The 18,539-nt window shown below is 37.4% G+C and overlaps 1 protein-coding gene across 2 annotated transcripts in view; it reads left to right on the forward strand.

Moving 5' to 3' along the window:
• The window catches only part of usta (uronyl 2-sulfotransferase a), a 53,132-nt gene extending 39,465 nt beyond the window's left edge, over positions 1-13,667 (forward strand). For both annotated transcript variants that reach the window (XM_069158225.1, XM_069158226.1), the window contains 5 exons: positions 3,588-3,667; positions 3,835-3,988; positions 10,918-11,015; positions 11,139-11,296; positions 11,793-13,667. In XM_069158225.1, the coding sequence (XP_069014326.1) occupies positions 3,588-3,667; positions 3,835-3,988; positions 10,918-11,015; positions 11,139-11,296; positions 11,793-12,085 (783 nt within the window). In that variant the 3' untranslated portion in view covers positions 12,086-13,667. The remainder of the gene's footprint in view (positions 1-3,587; positions 3,668-3,834; positions 3,989-10,917; positions 11,016-11,138; positions 11,297-11,792) is intronic.
• The last annotated feature ends 4,872 nt before the right edge of the window (positions 13,668-18,539 follow it).

Consider the following 18,539-nt stretch of genomic DNA (forward strand, 5'->3'; position numbering starts at 1 on the left):
ATTGATGATATTTTGTTTAATTTTGTTCAACTTCAGGCAGAGAACATGAAACTATATATAAGATGCAATATCTGGGCTGATCCTCTCTGAATCCTTTTGTATTCATCTCCACCACAGTTTCTGATTAAAGAGGCTTATATTTAGTTTTCATTGTGAGATGTAGAGGCCAGTTAAATTAAGTTGAACTTAGGGCAGCAGTCAAAGCTTTCTGTGGTTTTGGCTTTTCCGTTCCCCCTGATGAGCCCTGCGAGGACACCACCGGGGCTCGAGGAGGAGGGTGGGGGGTCAGAAGGGGGTTGCAGGTATGCTTGGAATCTCAGAACTATCCTCCACTTTCTCCCTGTAGCTCTCCGTGGTAAATGAGAGGGGGGTCTGGCCAGATGGACTGGGTCAGAAAACGTTCAGAAAACACACACACAAACTCACCAAATGTGCCAAATGCGTTCAGCGGCTGCACATTAACCTGGCCGTGGGGGAGGGGACATCAGGAGAAAATTGAAAACCCTTTTTTTTTTTTTTATGTGGAATTGAAATAGATCAGCAGAGGAATTTAGTTTTGGTTGGCGAAATATATTCTGCAGTACTAATGAAAGTTTTACATATTACGTTTTGTAGCTGGAGAGATCCACAGAGTGGAAGCAGAGTGAGTGGAAATGTACTGAGTTTATAGAAAAGAGGGAGGGTGTGAAGCCCAAATCTGACTGGGGCCTCAGATTAACTGCCATGTGTACATAAACAAGTATACATATTACTGTTGCTATCCAAATAGTGCCACTATGACATAACAGGTGCCTATACATAGGTTACAAGAGCAGGACATTCAGACAGTTCCTGATCATTGCCTTCTGCCAGAGAGGCTTTTATATAAAGGCTGATTGAAACTGTAATGACGGGGCAAAATATGACCTTCACAGCAAATGGAGGAAATTAGCTCTAATTCTACAAAGGTATTGACAGCATTAAGAAATACAGTAGTTTATGGTACTTTAAGTGGGACTCTGATAACACTTGCATTATGCAAATGACACCCAATATACTACATTAATATTTGACTTATTTTCTATGATTTACCCTTGACATCATGAGTCATTTGAAATAGAAGGAAGATAACGCAAAAGCAATTTTCTCCAGTTGTGTTTTCATGTCTGTTCATTTCTGTAAAGAACATTTTACTCTCCATTCTCAAAGAGATTAATTACATAAATATGATTTTTTTTCCTCACACTGAGGTCGGTGCAGCCTGTCTCCTCTGAAATAACCACACTTCTTCTCTCTTGGTGCTTGTAGATTTTGTGTGCCAGAGGAATGCCTCATTGATAGTTTCGGCTCAAGAGCGACTCAAGAGAGCAGCTGGATGATACATCCAGCTGCTCTCTTGAGTCTCACCCAGAATCCCAAAATGGAAAAGAGGAACTTTTAAATCTGTCTAGGAATCCAGTTGCACTTTGTGAATTTGCCTAAAATGCCCAACGTTCCCTGGTGATGCATTATTCAAATACAGGTTTAAGGTTGTGGAGAATTTGTATGTGTGCCATGTTGGTGTCTTCTTTGCCAAGTCTGCCAATCTGAAAGTTTTTCTCACCAATTCTTCTTCACAGGCCTTATGGTTGTGACATTGTTCTACCAACAAGCATTGCAACAAGCACGCTGTGTTCTCCCACTGGATCAAAAAAGATAGACAAATACTGAACACAAAGCATCTCTTCATGTGGTTTTGTTTCTGTCCAAAAAATAGACACCACAAAGTAATGGACTATTGAGATTATTATTATTATTGTGTAATGATCTTGGTAAAGTTCCATGCCATTTTCTTACTCATGACCTCAGTCTTTGGGCAGCTACACCCAAACTGCTCACATTATTATCATCCAAACTAAGAATAGTGTTGGATTTGCAGCACACTAGAAGTTTGCATTTGGTCAACTGGGACGAGTTTGAGCCTAAAAGGGACATTAGGGTCTCTATGAAAACCCTCTTCTCATTAAGGAACACTTATGACAGCTTCTGAATCTACATTCAGACTGAATCTACATTCAGAAGCATAACAAGATGAGATGTTCCTATCACAACTGCTGCCAAACCCTCCTGCTCCTCTGTACGCCTACTTGTCCCTGTGTCTCAATTTTTATTCTGTCCCTGGCCTCTGTCATATTGGATTATGATAAATAGCACAGGTAGAGGTTCCTTCCATACTGCAGTGTTAGGCTTGCTTGTGTTTCCTGTATAGCCTGGCCCTGAGACCATTCCTGCCTGTCACTTGTTGTCAGCTTTGTGGGGCAGCCTTGCCTTTCAGCAAACCTCTTACACTGCATCTCCATATCCCCTTAAAACTGATTGGTGAGGCCACACAGGTGTCTGCAGGGATAGAGCACGAACCCATCTTTCAATTTCACTTTATATTGGCAGCACCTCCAGCTCAAGGGATTATGCCCCTGTGTCTGCAGTACTGATACCTGCTTTTTGGTTGAGGGGCCTGGGACATGGATGAATTTTAATGCATTTTCTCACTGGCAGAAGAAAAAAAAAGTTGGCATCAATGTGTCTTGGAGTTAATAGTGGTAAGGACAATAATGTCATGGAAGATATCCAGACGTTTAGTAAATTTACCTTTCTCGTTATACCGTTGATGAATTTATGGACTGGTTTTGTGACCTTTTTACCTGTGTGGATTCCCAAAAACTGAGGCTATAATCCTCTATCTTTTAAAGTCTTAACCAGAATATTGAATGAACATTTTAAATGTCTGTGAATTTTCCTGAGATTCTGACTTTACAGAAGGAATCAGGGGCAACTTAAAGCAGTGAGGGGAAAAAAAGTTACAGAAGCTATACAAGTTTATGAATAAAAGATCTCTTGAATCTCACAGGAAAGAGTATACACCACCCAAAGTCCTCAAAGGTCACGAATAACAAGCCAAGACTTTGAGTCATTATTCTGTGTTTTTATTATTTTGAAATTAGACATACTGAATCGTCCACTGATGCGGAGACACAACTTGCATGGTATCGAATTTTTTGCACGTGTGACCGGGATAACTGGATCTCAGACACTCAATTCCTCCAATATGGAACTTATTTATGTGAGGAATGATTAAGAATGGGGATTCAGTTGCATGGCCTTCAGTCTAAGAGGTATTGCTTGGAATCTGCATTGTATATGGCATGGCTGTGATATCGTTTCAAGTTTATTTTGGCTACTGTTAGCGTGTCTCTCCATGCAGACCTGGAAACTCTATGGGAAGTTGTTTTTTTCTGCAGAGGATGAAGAAACTTGGAATAACAGCTTCAGAAATACTGGCTTACCAGTGAATAGCATGACCATAGGAAACTAAATTTATGGTGATTAATATTGTGGAATGAACAAAACAGTCACATTACAATGTTGAATCATTATCAGGTTTGTCTGCATTTGAAATCAAAGCAGAAAGTGGATTGATTTCTTTCATGAAGCTACACACTGGCACTTAGGATTTGGACACATCACAATGGATTGCCCAAATACTGTATTTTATACTAAATAATTATGTAAATCACGTCAAATCAACTGTGTGTGTGTGTGTGTGTGTGTGTGTGTGTCTTGTTTTTCAGGTGGATCTCATGAAGAACATCAGTAATATCCCTCAGCCATTCCTCTATACACGACATGTTCACTTCCTCAACTTTACCAGGTACAGTAGTGCAGCAAAACACAATCATTCTTAGCAGCAGTATGTTTCTTCATGTTTCTGGGCCCAGATATGAAGTTGTAATGTTCTGTAATTTTACAATTTAAGTCAAACTGAATTGATTTGAAATGTTCTTAAATCTTAATTAAAATTATATTTGTGTTTGTCAGGTTCAGGATAGAGCAGCCTGTCTATATCAACATAATCAGGGACCCTATCAATCGGTTCCTCTCCAACTATTTCTTCCGCCGCTTTGGTGATTGGAGGGGTGAGCAGAACCACCTCATCCGAACTCCAGGGATGAAAGATGATGAGAGATACCTGGTGAGACCTTTGTTTTTGTTTCTGGCTTTTGAAAAACAAGGGAGACCGATTTACATGCCAAAAGAGGTACTTCATGTTTTTGTAGATGCGCGTCTTGTGGTTTGAGCCATTTAATTCCTCTTTCTTCTTTCCTGTATGTTGTGCATCCATTTTCTGTATAACATTGCATTGGACTTAAAATGAAGAAAAATAATAAAATCCCACCATAAAAGCTAATGTCCCAAACTAATGAATAGATTTTCTTAATTTCTTTAAAACTGAACAAAATTATTATAACATTTTGTTAAATCAGATGTTCACCCAATGTTTATATTTCAAACAAAAAGTCAAGATAGTGAGGCCCCAACTATGAGCAAATATACAGCAACTGCAAACTGCAGCCTTGAACTGCGTTTTGGGAGGAGGCACCTGTCACGTTTTTTTTCCTTTCAGCCATTCGTTAAGTCTGGTTGTTCCCTCTATCTCTCCTTCCATCCACTGTAAGAAATATAATAACAATATTTTAAATGAATCAAACAAATAATGAATGTGTAAGCCTTCTTCTCCTTCATCTGCCTGCCATCTCGGTCCCAGTGCCCACAAGCCCATTTCCTCTCATATTGACATTGGCTAAATCAATCCCACAAATGCTTATGGTTTGAAATACTAATGCATTGGCAGTATTTGACATAGCTGCAGAGTTATTTTATGACTGACTCAATGGCTCGCGAGTAACGGTGCTTTAAAGCTGTATCTTTTTGGATGCAGGGCAGCTGGTTTCATAATTGATGCTCATTTGAGACATCAACTGAAATGTTGTAAACTAATGTTTTTATTCTGGTATGGCCTTCATATAGACTGCCATTATAGAGGCACGTACACCAAGGAATGTTGATAGATGTCATATAGAAACAGTAATGACACTTTGTGCTGTACTTTAAATACACTGTATGATCTTCCATGAAATAAATTCAAAAGAAAAAAGTCCAGCTGATTTAAGCATATCCTGTGCAGCCAGCTGATTATTTTTTTGTTTCTGATCTCTGATTTTCTTGTTTGTTGTTATCTTGAGACAAACTTCCTAAATTCTAAAATATAAGCAATATATTAAAACCACACTCTGCTCTCTTTGAGTATGTTCTACATGTGGTGTTGCTGGAGGGAGGATGGCAAATTTTAGGGCTATGGCAGTCTGAAGTTAACCCAATATTTAAATCTGATTATGATTCCAATTAGAGGCCCGGTTTACCACATCAGAAACTGGGTATGCTACATCTGCCTTGCAGAGTTGCTTATTCCTGTTGCACCATGCTAAAGGCAATTTATCTCATATTTTACGGTGCATACCATTTGAAGGCTCACTTTAATTTTGAAGTTTCCATTTTTTTTTCATCTCTGTGTGCATTTTACACTGAGGAGGAGCTACTTAAATACCGTCTGAGTTGATAACAAAGAGCAGTAAAGTTGGGGATCTAATGCAGGATTGGAATTCCCCTTAAAGTGAGACAAACAACTGCATACGAGATTTGGGGAAAGTAGAAAAAAATATTGTGGCCGTAAAAACATGTCCAAACAATAGTTATTCAAGTCTTAATTGCAAATAAATATCCTGGTACAAACACATGTCTGCCCCATCCGTTGCTCCCACAGTCCTCCGTACTGTTAAGAGACCTTGAGAGCTGAGAAGACCATTCTGAGAGGCTAACAAGAGGAGTGAATGTCATTCTGGCTTCAGTCTGACTGGGTGTAATTAAGTATTGCACTGCTTTCCCTGGAGTTTTGGACCATGTGAGTTGAGTTATTAAACTATGCAGACCATGGGGGCCCCTTGTTACAGTTCAAGGGGAGGGAAAGGCTGTGTTGCTGTATTCTGGCTTACCTGTGAGTGTGTGTGTGTTTGTCTTTACACTTTTATACTTATGAGGACCGGACTTCGTTTTTTTTTAAATTCTAAGTCTTCTTTAATTTGGGCTAGTTTAGGTAGTTAGAATAGTGTATGCAATGTTTTGCTATGAGTCACTAAAGTGTATTGTCTTTACTCAACATAACTGCCTAGGACACGGGAAATATCTGAAGATTTTGATGCATCCCAACTGCATTGATATCATCTTATTGTATTGGTCTGATGACACAATCTCTTCTTGCTTTGCTTTGCAGTGCTTTCTTCTCTTACCGTGTTGCATCGCTGCTCTCCGTATTGTTTCTTTTGCACTGGCTGTGCTTGAAAGCAACAGCAGAACCTTAGCTGACCTAATCAGCAAAAACAGTTTGCAGTATGTACTAAATCGTATCTATAAACAATGGTTGCAAGAACACGTCAAACCACCATCAAAACAGTTTCCACTAAAAATTTGCATGTTGCTGAAAAATTCAATTATATGAAGTAGAATGATTTTAGAAATTCATCTTTGGGTCACAGACAAACAGAAAATGATGTGTGATAGCTGTAAATAGTCAGACTTTTAATATGTTTTTTTTTTCAAAAAGGATTTTATGTATTTGATAGAACTGAGATTAAGATAAGGTTTGGAGTTATTGATGAAGCTTTAAAGCCAAGTAGTTGACTATGAGCAATAGTTGAGCCCTCAGTTTCTCTGAGCGTGTTGAAAGCTGTAGTCCACATATTTATTGTATATGTGAGGTTGGAGAGGATTTGTGGGGCTCAACAGCAACCCCTCCAGAAAGAGAGAGACAGCATTGAGTCTTAGATAACATTTCACTTTATGGTAAGGTTTTGGATTAAAAGTTATATATATATATCCAGATTAAAATAGCTTTCATGGTGGATGTGTTGTAGAGAGAGTTGAGAAGATGAATGTCCTCATAAGTATAGCATTTCAAAGTGTCTATCAGCATGAGTTTCCTGCCATGTTTCCAGACTAGTCGTTGATATATCCCCTGCCTGGTGTGCATTAGACCTGCCTGCCCTTTGCTGGCTCTATACAAGAGGTGTCAATGAAAGAACACTGTCGGTTTGCTTGCCGGGGTCCGAGGGAACCTGATGCACGTGTTGCTGAGACATTCCTGCGGTCGGCTTGGATTTTCCGTCGGTCCCCACACCCCTTTTTACATACACATATACTGCACTATGCAGAGGCATGCACTGGTCACTTGAACACGTGGTGCACACACACTCAAGCACGCTCAAACACGCATGGTATTGAGCGCATGCATGGACTGTCACGTAGGACTTATATTGTGAGCCTCTACTTAAAATGCCAACTCATATTGATCTGGTCAGATCATTTATATTGAATCAAAGGATAAACGCAGAGGGGGAAGTTGACAGTGATCAATCAACCTGTGCCTTACCACAAAGTGTGTGTGCGCCCGTGTTTATACAACTGTAACTATGCATTCAAATGCAATCTATGAAGTGTCTGTAATGAACCAGAGGAACGCAGATTAGTTCTAACCGTTCAAGAATACCGGTCCGATCAGATTGGATTTCCCACAGTAGCTGAAAATCATTTGCTAAGCTGGTATTTATAATGACACGTTCACACTCTTAAACAAACAGGTGCACACATAATAAGAGAGGCTTTACAGGCATCAATCATGCCTTAGCATGCCTTTACAATAGCAACACGAGGGTGGTGTATGTCTCACAGGACTTCTTGCCTAAGGTACAACTGACACATGGAGTTCACTGGTTTCTCAATAAAACATTAAATAATACCTGATAGATGTATCAGGTATTATTTAATGTTTTATTGAGACGCAGAGAAGTGTCTTAATGCTAATTTGTATGGATTTTTGGAGGAATTATTAGTTTAAAGGGCCATTAATCAATGTTTTTATATCAACAACAAATTACCAGACTGTAAGGTGCCACTTGTATGGATAAACCCACTGAAAATCATCACCTTTTTAGCATCTTTTGTTGTTTTTGGCGCATTACTGCCTGACTTTGGTTCCTCTGTCATCAGCATAGTTTTGGCCTGTTTTCACTCAAAATCGTTCTGCCTATAGCAGCACCAAACAGTAGACAGACAAACTGTGTGTTTAGGTATTGAATATAGTGGAGCCTTTAGCAGCTGAAGAGTCAGATATGTTGCTCAGGAAATTGTGGGAGCCAAAAATGGAGCTGAAAGGAGAGTGAATATTGAACTTAGCGCGATCATCCTCGAAAGTGTGTAAGTGTCTCTGTAAAGTGCTGGATGTGTAAATAGGCAACTGTTTGCTAACAAATTCAACAGATGGACTTAAAGGGTGAAAGTATGGAAGTCTTTGTTTGTTGGCAGCTTGTTTCTGCTGCCCCCAGGTGGGAAAAAAAAAGTCTTTATTGCAGATTTACATACAATTTCACCCACACTTATCACTCCCATGATCCATGATGAAAACTGAAGCAAAATGTCCCACGGGAAAGGTTTACATCATCAATTACTCCTGATTTAATTCATGTCTATGTTCCATTCACTGAAATGGAAGACCATTGTAGAGATTAGTGCCCATTTTGCTACAGTTTTTGTGACTGCTCAGTTGGCCTAATCCATGGAGAGAATAGAAACAATAAGCCTGAGTGTGCACACAGGAGCTCTCTTCGAAATACTAATAGGCTCTTCTAAAGAGAGTGTATATTTTCTGTGCGTGCGTGTGCATACTTGATTGTGTGTAGTTGTATATAAATGAGTCATGGCTGGATTCCCAGTGATCCCGTAAATGTTGAGGCATATGGGGGTCCTGTGTTGGAGCAAAGAGGAGGAGGGACTTCCTGTCAATAAGACATGTCTGTCGGGGAATGCGTGTGACATGTCACTTCCTGTCCCCATTTGTCTGTTTTCATTGTATCCTGCTCCCACGCATTTCTCACTTTCTTTGTCTCTAACTTGGTTCAGAATAGTTTCATTGGGAACTGTGTTGCAAGTTTAAGTTAATTCAAGCTTCACCTATAACTTAAGTTTCCTCTGAAATCCCTGTATTTCACACTGATTATTCCTCTGATGTCTTTGTTTTTATTCTTTGTGGCTGTTCGGGTTAAGAAGATTTACTCATAATTAATAACTGGATATATTGACTTACAAAAATAATGAGACACAGGAAAAACAACAAATTCATTTTTAAATGATATATTAAATAAAAGAAACGCCAACTTTTGTCAAGTCCAGACATGATCTGTACACAATGGTACAATGCTGAACTCTTTTCTGAAGGTTCCTTTGGGGTTTTGTTGTGGCTTCTTTGAAGCGCTTTCCAGTGGTTTGCTTCACTGATCACCAATAAGTCCTGTTCCCAGTGCATAGTGCGGCTGAGAGTAGTCAGTCATAAAGTTCAAACAAACCCTGCAGCCGCTTGGTGAATCAGAGACACAATTGCACCAGTGTTCAGCTGCAAGAAAAAAAAAACTTACCAAGTGAATAATTTATGTCATTCTAGGTTATGTATATAGACTTCTATGCAGGCATTCACACTCATTCTGTCACTGCTGCTGATAGTACTAATATCATATATGATGTAGTTCGGTCTGTTCTTCTTATGTAGCCTATTTATTTGTACCTAATGTGTCATTCTGTCTTCCAGAGTGTCATATTACTTCCGTTATTCCAGTGTACTGTTTACATACGATATCTGCTGAATGTCTGCCTCCTTGGCAGAGGGATATCGCTTATGTTTCTTTGTTTTTTTCTGTTAATTAGTTTTTGGCAGGCGGTTTTCCTTATCTGGGTCTGGGGAGAGAAGGTGCTGCATGCTGTACAGATTTTAAAACCTTTTGAGGCAAATTTGTGGTTTTGGGCTTTAGGAATAAAATTAAGTTGATCTGACTGCTCCCTTTTTTTCGTCGTGAACGGTCTTATCCGGCAAATACATAAAAATGGTCTTGACATCATCATTTTTTTCATGCGAAGTCAAAAATTGCAACAAAAACAGGAAGCACAGTAACTCAAGTGACATGCCCTTATACACGTTGTTTTTGCCTTCATATAGGCAAAGCTGAGTCACCTGGGTCACCGTGTTTACACATAGGCTCCCTCGCACCACACCCTCGGCGGCAGCTAGTGTCCTCTGGGAAGGTCTGGCCCTCCGGTCCCGTCTGACTCAACTTTATCACTTTGATGGACCATGTTGGGCTCAGTGTTAGTTTTGACAAATTGCTCTGTTTAAATCAGCCATTACGAACTTATCGGTGCATAAATCTAAAGGGCAAGCTCTGACGTAATCATTACGCTTTCAATTTGCCTCCACTTTTAGATGCCATTGTCTTCTGTGACAGCGGGGCCTGTCGACATCTTTAGCCTCATGCATTTCCCCTGGTGCTACTGTATGTCTGAGTTTGAGCACAAGCATGTGGCATATCTGCATACGCCGGTGTGTGTATGCAAGTCATGCTTCGTGGAGTGTTTTGTTGCTTTGTTGCCATCCATGAGGCTTACGTCACCTGACATGGATTTGACTGCTGGTTCCACAGCACTGAGTGGCTGGCAAGCTTCACTCATGCATGTGTGTTTTTAATCTTTCTGCTGTTTTTTTCCTCCCTTTTCATTGTTTAATGGCTCCCACACTCAAATTATGGGTGTTTTAAACTTTACAGCCCTGATCTTATTACTTTAGTTTTGGCATCTTAATCATTCTTTTTTTTATTATTTTTTTTTATTATTATTATTTTTTTTTATCAAAAGTGTTTTTTAGAAGTTGAACATGATTTAATACACAACACAACTACAATAGGTATATATATTCATATATGGCATCTCAGTGTCTAAGAGCAGCTGAGGTAAAGGGGCAGAGCTTATCTTTGTGCACGGGATGTTGTTTAGCAAAGCACTTTGGCTTCTCAGATGATTACTATCAAGCACTCTAAGTTTACAGTAGTGTAAGTGAAGAGCTCCCCCTAGTGTTAGAGGCAAGTCATTAAATTTCTGTCTAGTTCATTACTGCAGGTTAAACAAAAACCATGAGGAAATGAGTGATGTAAAATTAAAAGGATTTGGTGTGTGTTTGTCTGCTTGCAGGATATCAATGTGTGCATTCTAGAGAATTACCCTGAGTGCTCCAACCCAAGAGTTTTCTACATCATTCCATACTTCTGTGGACAGCATCCTCAATGCAGGTATCTATAGGACTTTGTTTTGACATTGGTCAAATGTGGTAATATTTCATTTGTTTTCAGCCATGTAAGGCTGCTCTGTTGCTGTCTTCCCTCTGTGCTCTCATGTCCCTCTCTCTCCCACAGAGAACCAGGAGTATGGGCTTTGGAGAGGGCCAAACAGAATGTTCTGGAGAACTATCTCCTTGTGGGTATCTTGGAGGAGCTGGAGGATGTTCTGCTCTTGTTGGAGAGGCTCTTACCTCATTACTTTACTGGCGTACTCAACATCTACAAGAGCCCTGGTAGGTGCACATTCCAAAATAGATTTAATTTTTTTTGTTATGTTGAGCTATCACATTTAGTGGATGTTTACAAGACAACAAAAAGAGTCAGAAGCCTAAATCATTACTTTTTGAGGTATTTAGTCACAAAGTCAAGTATTGGATAAAACATTTGAGAAACCTTCAAAGTTATTACAAGTTTTCCTGTGGGCGAACATAAATGTCTGTACCTAATTTTAAGCAATCCATCCAACATTTCCCTCAAGTCACAAATGTCAGCTGCTGGTGGCACTGGAGGAAAAGTCAGGGGATCTTCAAAGTTATTATAGTCTTCCTTTGGGCACCATAAATCCTTCCAATTATTAGGATATTTCAGTCTAAACAAAAGTGGTGGGGTAACCGACCGACCTGTACTGTTTTCCATAGAGAAATACCACATTGTGTCTACAAAGTTTTGCGAAAATGGTCTGCAAATGACTTCTTGGTCTTTGTGGTTTTTTTCATCTTCTCCCTGCAGACTATAGGAAAATGGGAAATATGACAGGCACAGTGCGTAAACACACACCTACTCTGGAGGCCCTGCAGGTTCTGTACCATCGAATGCGCTATGAGTACGAGTTTTACAACTTCATTCGTGACCAGTTTCACCTCATGAAGAAAAAAATTGGCCTCAAGTCCGTCTCCCAACCCCCCGCCTACTCACCTGCTTTCTTACGAGAACTGGCCCTCCGAACCCCAGAGCCTCTGGATGAAGATGAGGAGCTGGACACAGACCTGGAGGATGCCAACAACTGGCTAGTCCATCCCTAAGGGCCTCTTCATGAACAGTGGATGTGGCCAAAAAAAACCCGCTGTTTGGCTCAAATTGTCTGAGGATAGCTGGAGGTAGCCTGATGGCAAAGGGGAGTGTTCCCCGTCTTTCAGCATTCACAAGAAAAGTGAGGTGTGTTTAAGGGTGTGCGGATCCTGATGCTCGTGTTTCTGCGGATTCTGTTTTCCATCAGCAATTGACTCCTATATGACAGGCTCAGCACTGAGGACTCGTTGAGTAATTGGAAGGACAAAATGCTCTTATTTAAAAATTGACCAAGGACAATGGGAACTAATATTAAGCTCAATTTGCTTGGCTCAAGTTATTTTTTAATTTGAGCTTGTTTTAGGGTTTATGTAAAAACATCTCTTACTGCTGTAATCTCAAGGAGAGATTAACGCAAGATGCTGACAGCTAAATGTGTTGAGAAAAAGACTAAATGTTGGTCGCTGAGGTGTTTACTGTAGGAGAGGAGTAAAGAGACATAGCCCAACAGAGAGTTCATATTTTATGAAAGGGTTATTGTCCAAAAAGCTGGATTGGAACATGGTATTCATGAATTTAAAATGTGCCATAAGTCTTGTATGTATATTAGTCGTCCAGGACTGTTGTAAGTGCCAAACCTCATTAAGAGTTCCGCTAACTGTGTGACAGGAACATCTGTGCACAGTTGGTGGAGTTGTGACATAGTCAAGTCAGTTGTTATAGTATTGGTTTATAACATTTTGTTTAAACTATTATTAGGTATAAATGAGGGTTAAACTATAAGCACTCAATTATGAATTCAAAGAATTCCAACTATGTGTGCATGAATGATGTGAGTTTGACCAAACCAGCAGTGTATTTTAGCATAGATTTATTATTTGGAACAGGCCATTTGCTGAAAATAGCCTGGGTTCAGAGTCAGACGCTAAAAGCATTTATGGAGGCTAATTTGTAATCCAAAGTTTTAAAGATTGAGCTTGCCAAATACCAGTGTTTCAACTGGGATGCGTTACAAAACTGTATGAATACACTGCACTTTATGTTAAGTGATATTTCCTGAACTTCTGCAGAAAATGGGATTTGGTCACAACTGGATACTAATTTGTCTATAATGTCTGATAGGATTATTTACTGTTAAAGGGTTTCCAAAATATAATCATGAAAGTGTGTGAAGTTTTTACCAAGTCCAGCTAATACAAATTTCTCCAGCAGCTACTCATCACTCATGTAAAAATCATCCAGAGAATAGTAACCATAAGCTAATATGTGATTGTCATCTGCATATTTCACTTTACCATTCTAACATTGTACATTGTCTGTACCTTTTTCATTGTTATGGTTTCTGTTCAGTGTTTCCTTTTTCTGAAAGTTTAATTTATTATTTTGTATTCATTTGCATTCCAGATAAAATTCTCAGGAAGGAAAATGATGTTAAATAACTTGTTTGTATCTTTGGTTTGTGGTGGCTATGAAACTATTCTTGGCATTTTAAGAATGTCTAGGATGGATTTCTATCAACAGCTGAAAACTGGTTAACAACAACTAATGCAGTCCATCATTTTACAGTCTACGAAATAAATGTCCTGTAACTTGCAACTAATGTCTCTGTTTTACTTGGCAATGGTTTCTTACTAAAAAATGTGTATTCTGCCATTTGATTTAACCTCTTTGTTATTGCCACCCCATCCAGCAGGCTGCAGCCAGCCTCATCGCATGTCCAGCGTTATGGCAGTTACCTGCTTGTGGCAGACCATGGATCTGGCATAAGCAGAATCTGCTGGTGTCACATTTGCAGCTCTGTCTTCCCTGCGGGAGCCCGTCCATCAAGCCGCTTCACCTTCTTTTTTTTTTATCGTACTTCTGACTTGGTTTAAAATGACCTTCCCTTCTCCAGTCTTTACAACACTTTCTATCCTATGATACGTTGCATAACTAAAATAACCGCCTAGGGATTGTAAGCCTGTGCTAACTACTTTAGTTGTAGTTTACATGCATATCTGTCCAAACTCATGGATGTTGCTGTAAAGAAGCAATGAATTCTAAAACACACAACTTCAATCCTGACAGCACAGCAGATCTATACAATCATCACAATTAGATGGACACCTTGGGGTAATGTGACTTATTCAGTATCTGTCATAAATGTGAAATATAGTCACAATCTCCCCCTCTGCTGCTGAGTTATAGTGTTAAGTAATTAAGGCGTTTCTTGGATATTGCATTCAAAACCATAGAAAAGACATAAAGTCACGGTGACCTTAACCTTTGACCTTCAACCACCAAAGAAATATCATACTTTGGTATATTGTCCAAAATGTCATAAAAATGTGACGAGTTCCATCAAAATGAGTCGGAAGTCGCGGAGGTCCGATCCGGTAAAAACACGTTTTTTCATGAAAATTACAATTTTGGCAGTTTTTATGTGCTTCTGAATAAATGAAGTCTCAGCTTTAAAACAATGTAATTATTCATTCAAAATTCCAATGATAAGTACAGTTTTTAAGTTCTTAAACATTACGTGAGGACGGAAAGGTTTTCCCCAAACACCTGTTCATCGTGAAGGCTGAATGACAGCATCTCCACAACGGCGGCGCTTGTTACAAGCCGGAGGAGATGGTGACAAGACGGGATCAAATTGAAGAAATGAGTCGTGGTAAGTGTTCGCGAAACAATCTTTTTTTTTTCAGTTTGTAAACTCTTTCATCAATCACTAGAGCGGGTTAAGAGGCTAATATATTGTGCTTATTGAACTGGAGTCCAGGTGTAGGCCAGCAACAGAGGTGTGTTTCATACAGGCGTGCCTGTTGTTTAGGTGTGGCGAGTTAGTCAGGTATGTTTGATATTTAATAACATAATAAGGAATTTATGACGGGATTTTTTTTTTTTATCATATTTTAGACGACAAGCTATATTATGACTTGTTTGTCATAATTTGGACGACACGCTATAGCGTGACTTTATTATCACATTTTGGACGACATGTAGTATGATGTTTTTTTTCGGCCAAATTTTTTTTTAAATGCTTAATGTCGTCTAAAATATGAAGAGAAAGTCACACCATAGTATATCGTTCAAAACATCATGCTATAATATGACATTTTTTTCGTCCAAAACATCACCAAAAAGTCATACTATAGTATGATGGTTTTTTTCGGCCAAAATTTTTTTTAAATGTTTAATGTATTCTAACATATGAAGAGAAAGTCTAACCATAGTATATCGTTAAAAACTTCATGCTATAGTATGACATTTTTTGCATCCAAAAAATCACCAAAAAGTCATACTATAGTCTGACGTTTTTTTTCAGGAAAAAATGTTTTAAATGCTTAATGTCGTCTAAAATATGAAGAGAAAGTCACACCATAGTATATCGTTCAAAACGTCATGCTATAGTATGACATTTCTTTCGTCCAAATAATCACCAAAAAGTCATACTATAGTATGATGGTTTTTTTTCGACCAAAATTTTTTTTAAACACTTAATGTCGTCTAAAATATGAAGAGAAAGTCACACCGTAGTATATCGTTCAAAACGTCATGCTATAGTGTGAAATTTTTTTCGTCCAAAAAATCACAAAAAAGTCACACTATAGTATGATGTTTTTTTTCGGCCTAAAAATTTTTTAATAGCTTAATGTCGTCTAAAATATGAAGAGAAAGTCACACCATAGTATATCGTTCAAAACGTCATGCTATAGTGTGAAATTTTTTTCGTCCAAAAAATCACAAAAAAGTCACACTATAGTATGATGTTTTTTTTCGGCCTAAAATTTTTTTAAAAGCTTAATGTCGTCTAAAATATGAAGAGAAAATCACACCATAGTATATCGTTCAAAACGTCATGCTATAGTATGACTTTTTTTTTCAGCAAAAATTTTTAAAAATGCTTAATGTCGTTTAAAATATGAAGAGAAAGTCACACCATAGTATATCGTTCAAAACGTCATGCTATAGTGTGAAATTTTTTTCGTCCAAAAAAATCACAAAAAAGTCACACTACAGTATGACGTTTTTTTTCAGCAAAATTTTTTAAAAATGCTTAATGTCGTTTAAAATTTGAAGAGAAAGTCACACAATAGTGTATCGTTCAAAACGTCATGCTATAGTATGACATTTTTTTCGTCCAAATAATCACCAAAAAGTCATACTATTGTATGATGTTTTTTTTCGGCCAAAATTTTTTTTAAAAAGCTTAATGTCGTCAAAAATATGAAGAGAAAGTCACACCATAGTATATCGTTCAAAACGTCATGCTATAGTGTGAAATTTTTTTCGTCCAAAAAAACCACAAAAAAGTCATACTATAGTTTGACTTTTTTTTCAGCAAAATTTTTTAAAAATGCTTAATGTCGTTAAAAATATGAAGAGAAAGTCACACCATAGTATATCGTTCAAAACGTCATGCTATAGTGTGAAACTTTTTTCGTCCAAAAAAATCACAAAAAAGTCACACTACAGTATGACGTTTTTTTTCAGCAAAATTTTTTAAAAATGCTTAATGTCGTCTAAAATATGAAGAGAAAGTCACACCATACTGTATCGTTCAAAACGTCATGCTATATTGTGAAATTTTTTTCGTCCAAAAAAATCACAAAAAAGTCATACTATAGTATGACGTTTTTTTTCGGCAAAATATTTAAAAAATGCTGAATGTCGTTTAAAATATGAAGAGAAAGTCACACCATAGTGTATCGTTCAAAACGTCATGCTATAGTATGACAGTTTTTTTCATCCAAAATATCACAAAGAAGTCATACTATATATAGCATGACGTTTTCTTTCGGCAAAATTTTTAAAAAATGCTTAATGTCGTCTAAAATTTGAAGAGAAAGTCACACAATAGTGTATCGTTCAAAACGTCATGCTATAGTATGACATTTTTTTCGTCCAAATAATCACCAAAAAGTTATACTATTGTATGATGTTTTTTTTCGGCCAAAATTTTTTTTAAAAATGCTTAATGTCGTCTAAAATATGAAGAGAAAGTCACACCATAGTAAATCGTTCAAAACGTCATGCTATAGTGTGAAATTTTTTTCGTCCAAAAAAACCACAAAAAAGTCATACTATAGTATGACGTTTTTTTTCAGCAAAATTTTTTAAAAATGCTTAATGTCGTCTAAAATATGAAGAGAAAGTCACACCATAGTGTATCGTTCAAAACGTCATGCTATAGTATGACATTTTTTTCGTCCAAATAATCACCAAAAAGTCATACTATAGTATGAAGTTTTTTTTCGGCCAAAATTTTTTTGAAGAGCTTAATGTCGTCTAAAATGTGAAGAGAAAGTCACACCATAGTATATCGTTCAAAACGTCATGCTATAGTGTGAAATTTTTTTCGTCCAAATAATCACCAAAAAGTCATACTATAGTATGATGGTTTTTTTCGGCAAAATTTTTTAAAAATGCTTAATGTCGTCTAAAATATGAAGAGAAAGTCACACCATAGTATATCGTTCAAAACGTCATGCTATAGTGTGAAATTTTTTTCGTCCAAAAAAATCACAAAAAAGTCACACTACAGTATGACGTTTTTTTTCAGCAAAATTTTTTAAAAATGCTTAATGTCGTCTAAAATTTGAAGAGAAAGTCACACCATAGTATATCGTTCAAAACGTCATGCTATAGTGTGAAATTTTTTTCGTCCAAATAATCACCAAACAATCATACAAACAGTCATGAAGTTTTTTTTCGGAATTTTTTTTTTCAAAATGCTTAATTTCATCTAAAATATGAAGAGAAAGTCACACCATAGTGTATCGTTCAAAAAGTCATGCTATAGTATAAAATTTTTTTCGTCCAAAAAATGACAAAAAAGACATACTATAGTATGATGGTTTTTTTTCGGCCAAAATTTTTTTTAAACACTTAATGTCGTCTAAAATATGAAGAGATAGTCACACCATAGTATATCGTTCAAAACGTCATGCTATAGTGTGAAATTTTTTTCGTCCAAAAAATCACAAAAAAGTCACACTATAGTATGATGTTTTTTTTCGGCCTAAATTTTTTTTAAAAGCTTAATGTCGTCTAAAATATGAAGAGAAAGTCACACCATAGTATATCGTTCAAAACGTCATGCTATAGTGTGAAATTTTTTTCGTCCAAAAAAATCACAAAAAAGTCATACTATATATAGCATGACGTTTTTTTTCGGCAAAATTTTTTAAAAATGCTTAATGTCGTCTAAAATTTGAAGAGAAAGTCACACCATAGTGTATCGTTCAAAACGTCATGCTATAGTGTGAAATTTTTTTCGTCCAAAAAAATCACAAAAAAGTCACACTATAGTATGACGTTTTTTTTCGGCAAAAATTTTTAAAAATGCTTAATGTCGTTTAAAATACGAAGAGAAAGTCACACAATAGTGTATCGTTCAAAGCGTCATGCTATAGTATAGTATGAATTTTTTTTTTGTCCAAATAATCACCAAAAAGTCATACTATAGTATGATGTTTTTATTCA

The sequence above is a fragment of the Embiotoca jacksoni genome, unplaced genomic scaffold (assembly GCF_022577435.1).
Source record: "Embiotoca jacksoni isolate LCO1_2020_lvr unplaced genomic scaffold, fEmbJac1.0.p SCAF_23, whole genome shotgun sequence".
Taxonomy (NCBI): Eukaryota; Metazoa; Chordata; class Actinopteri; family Embiotocidae; genus Embiotoca; species Embiotoca jacksoni.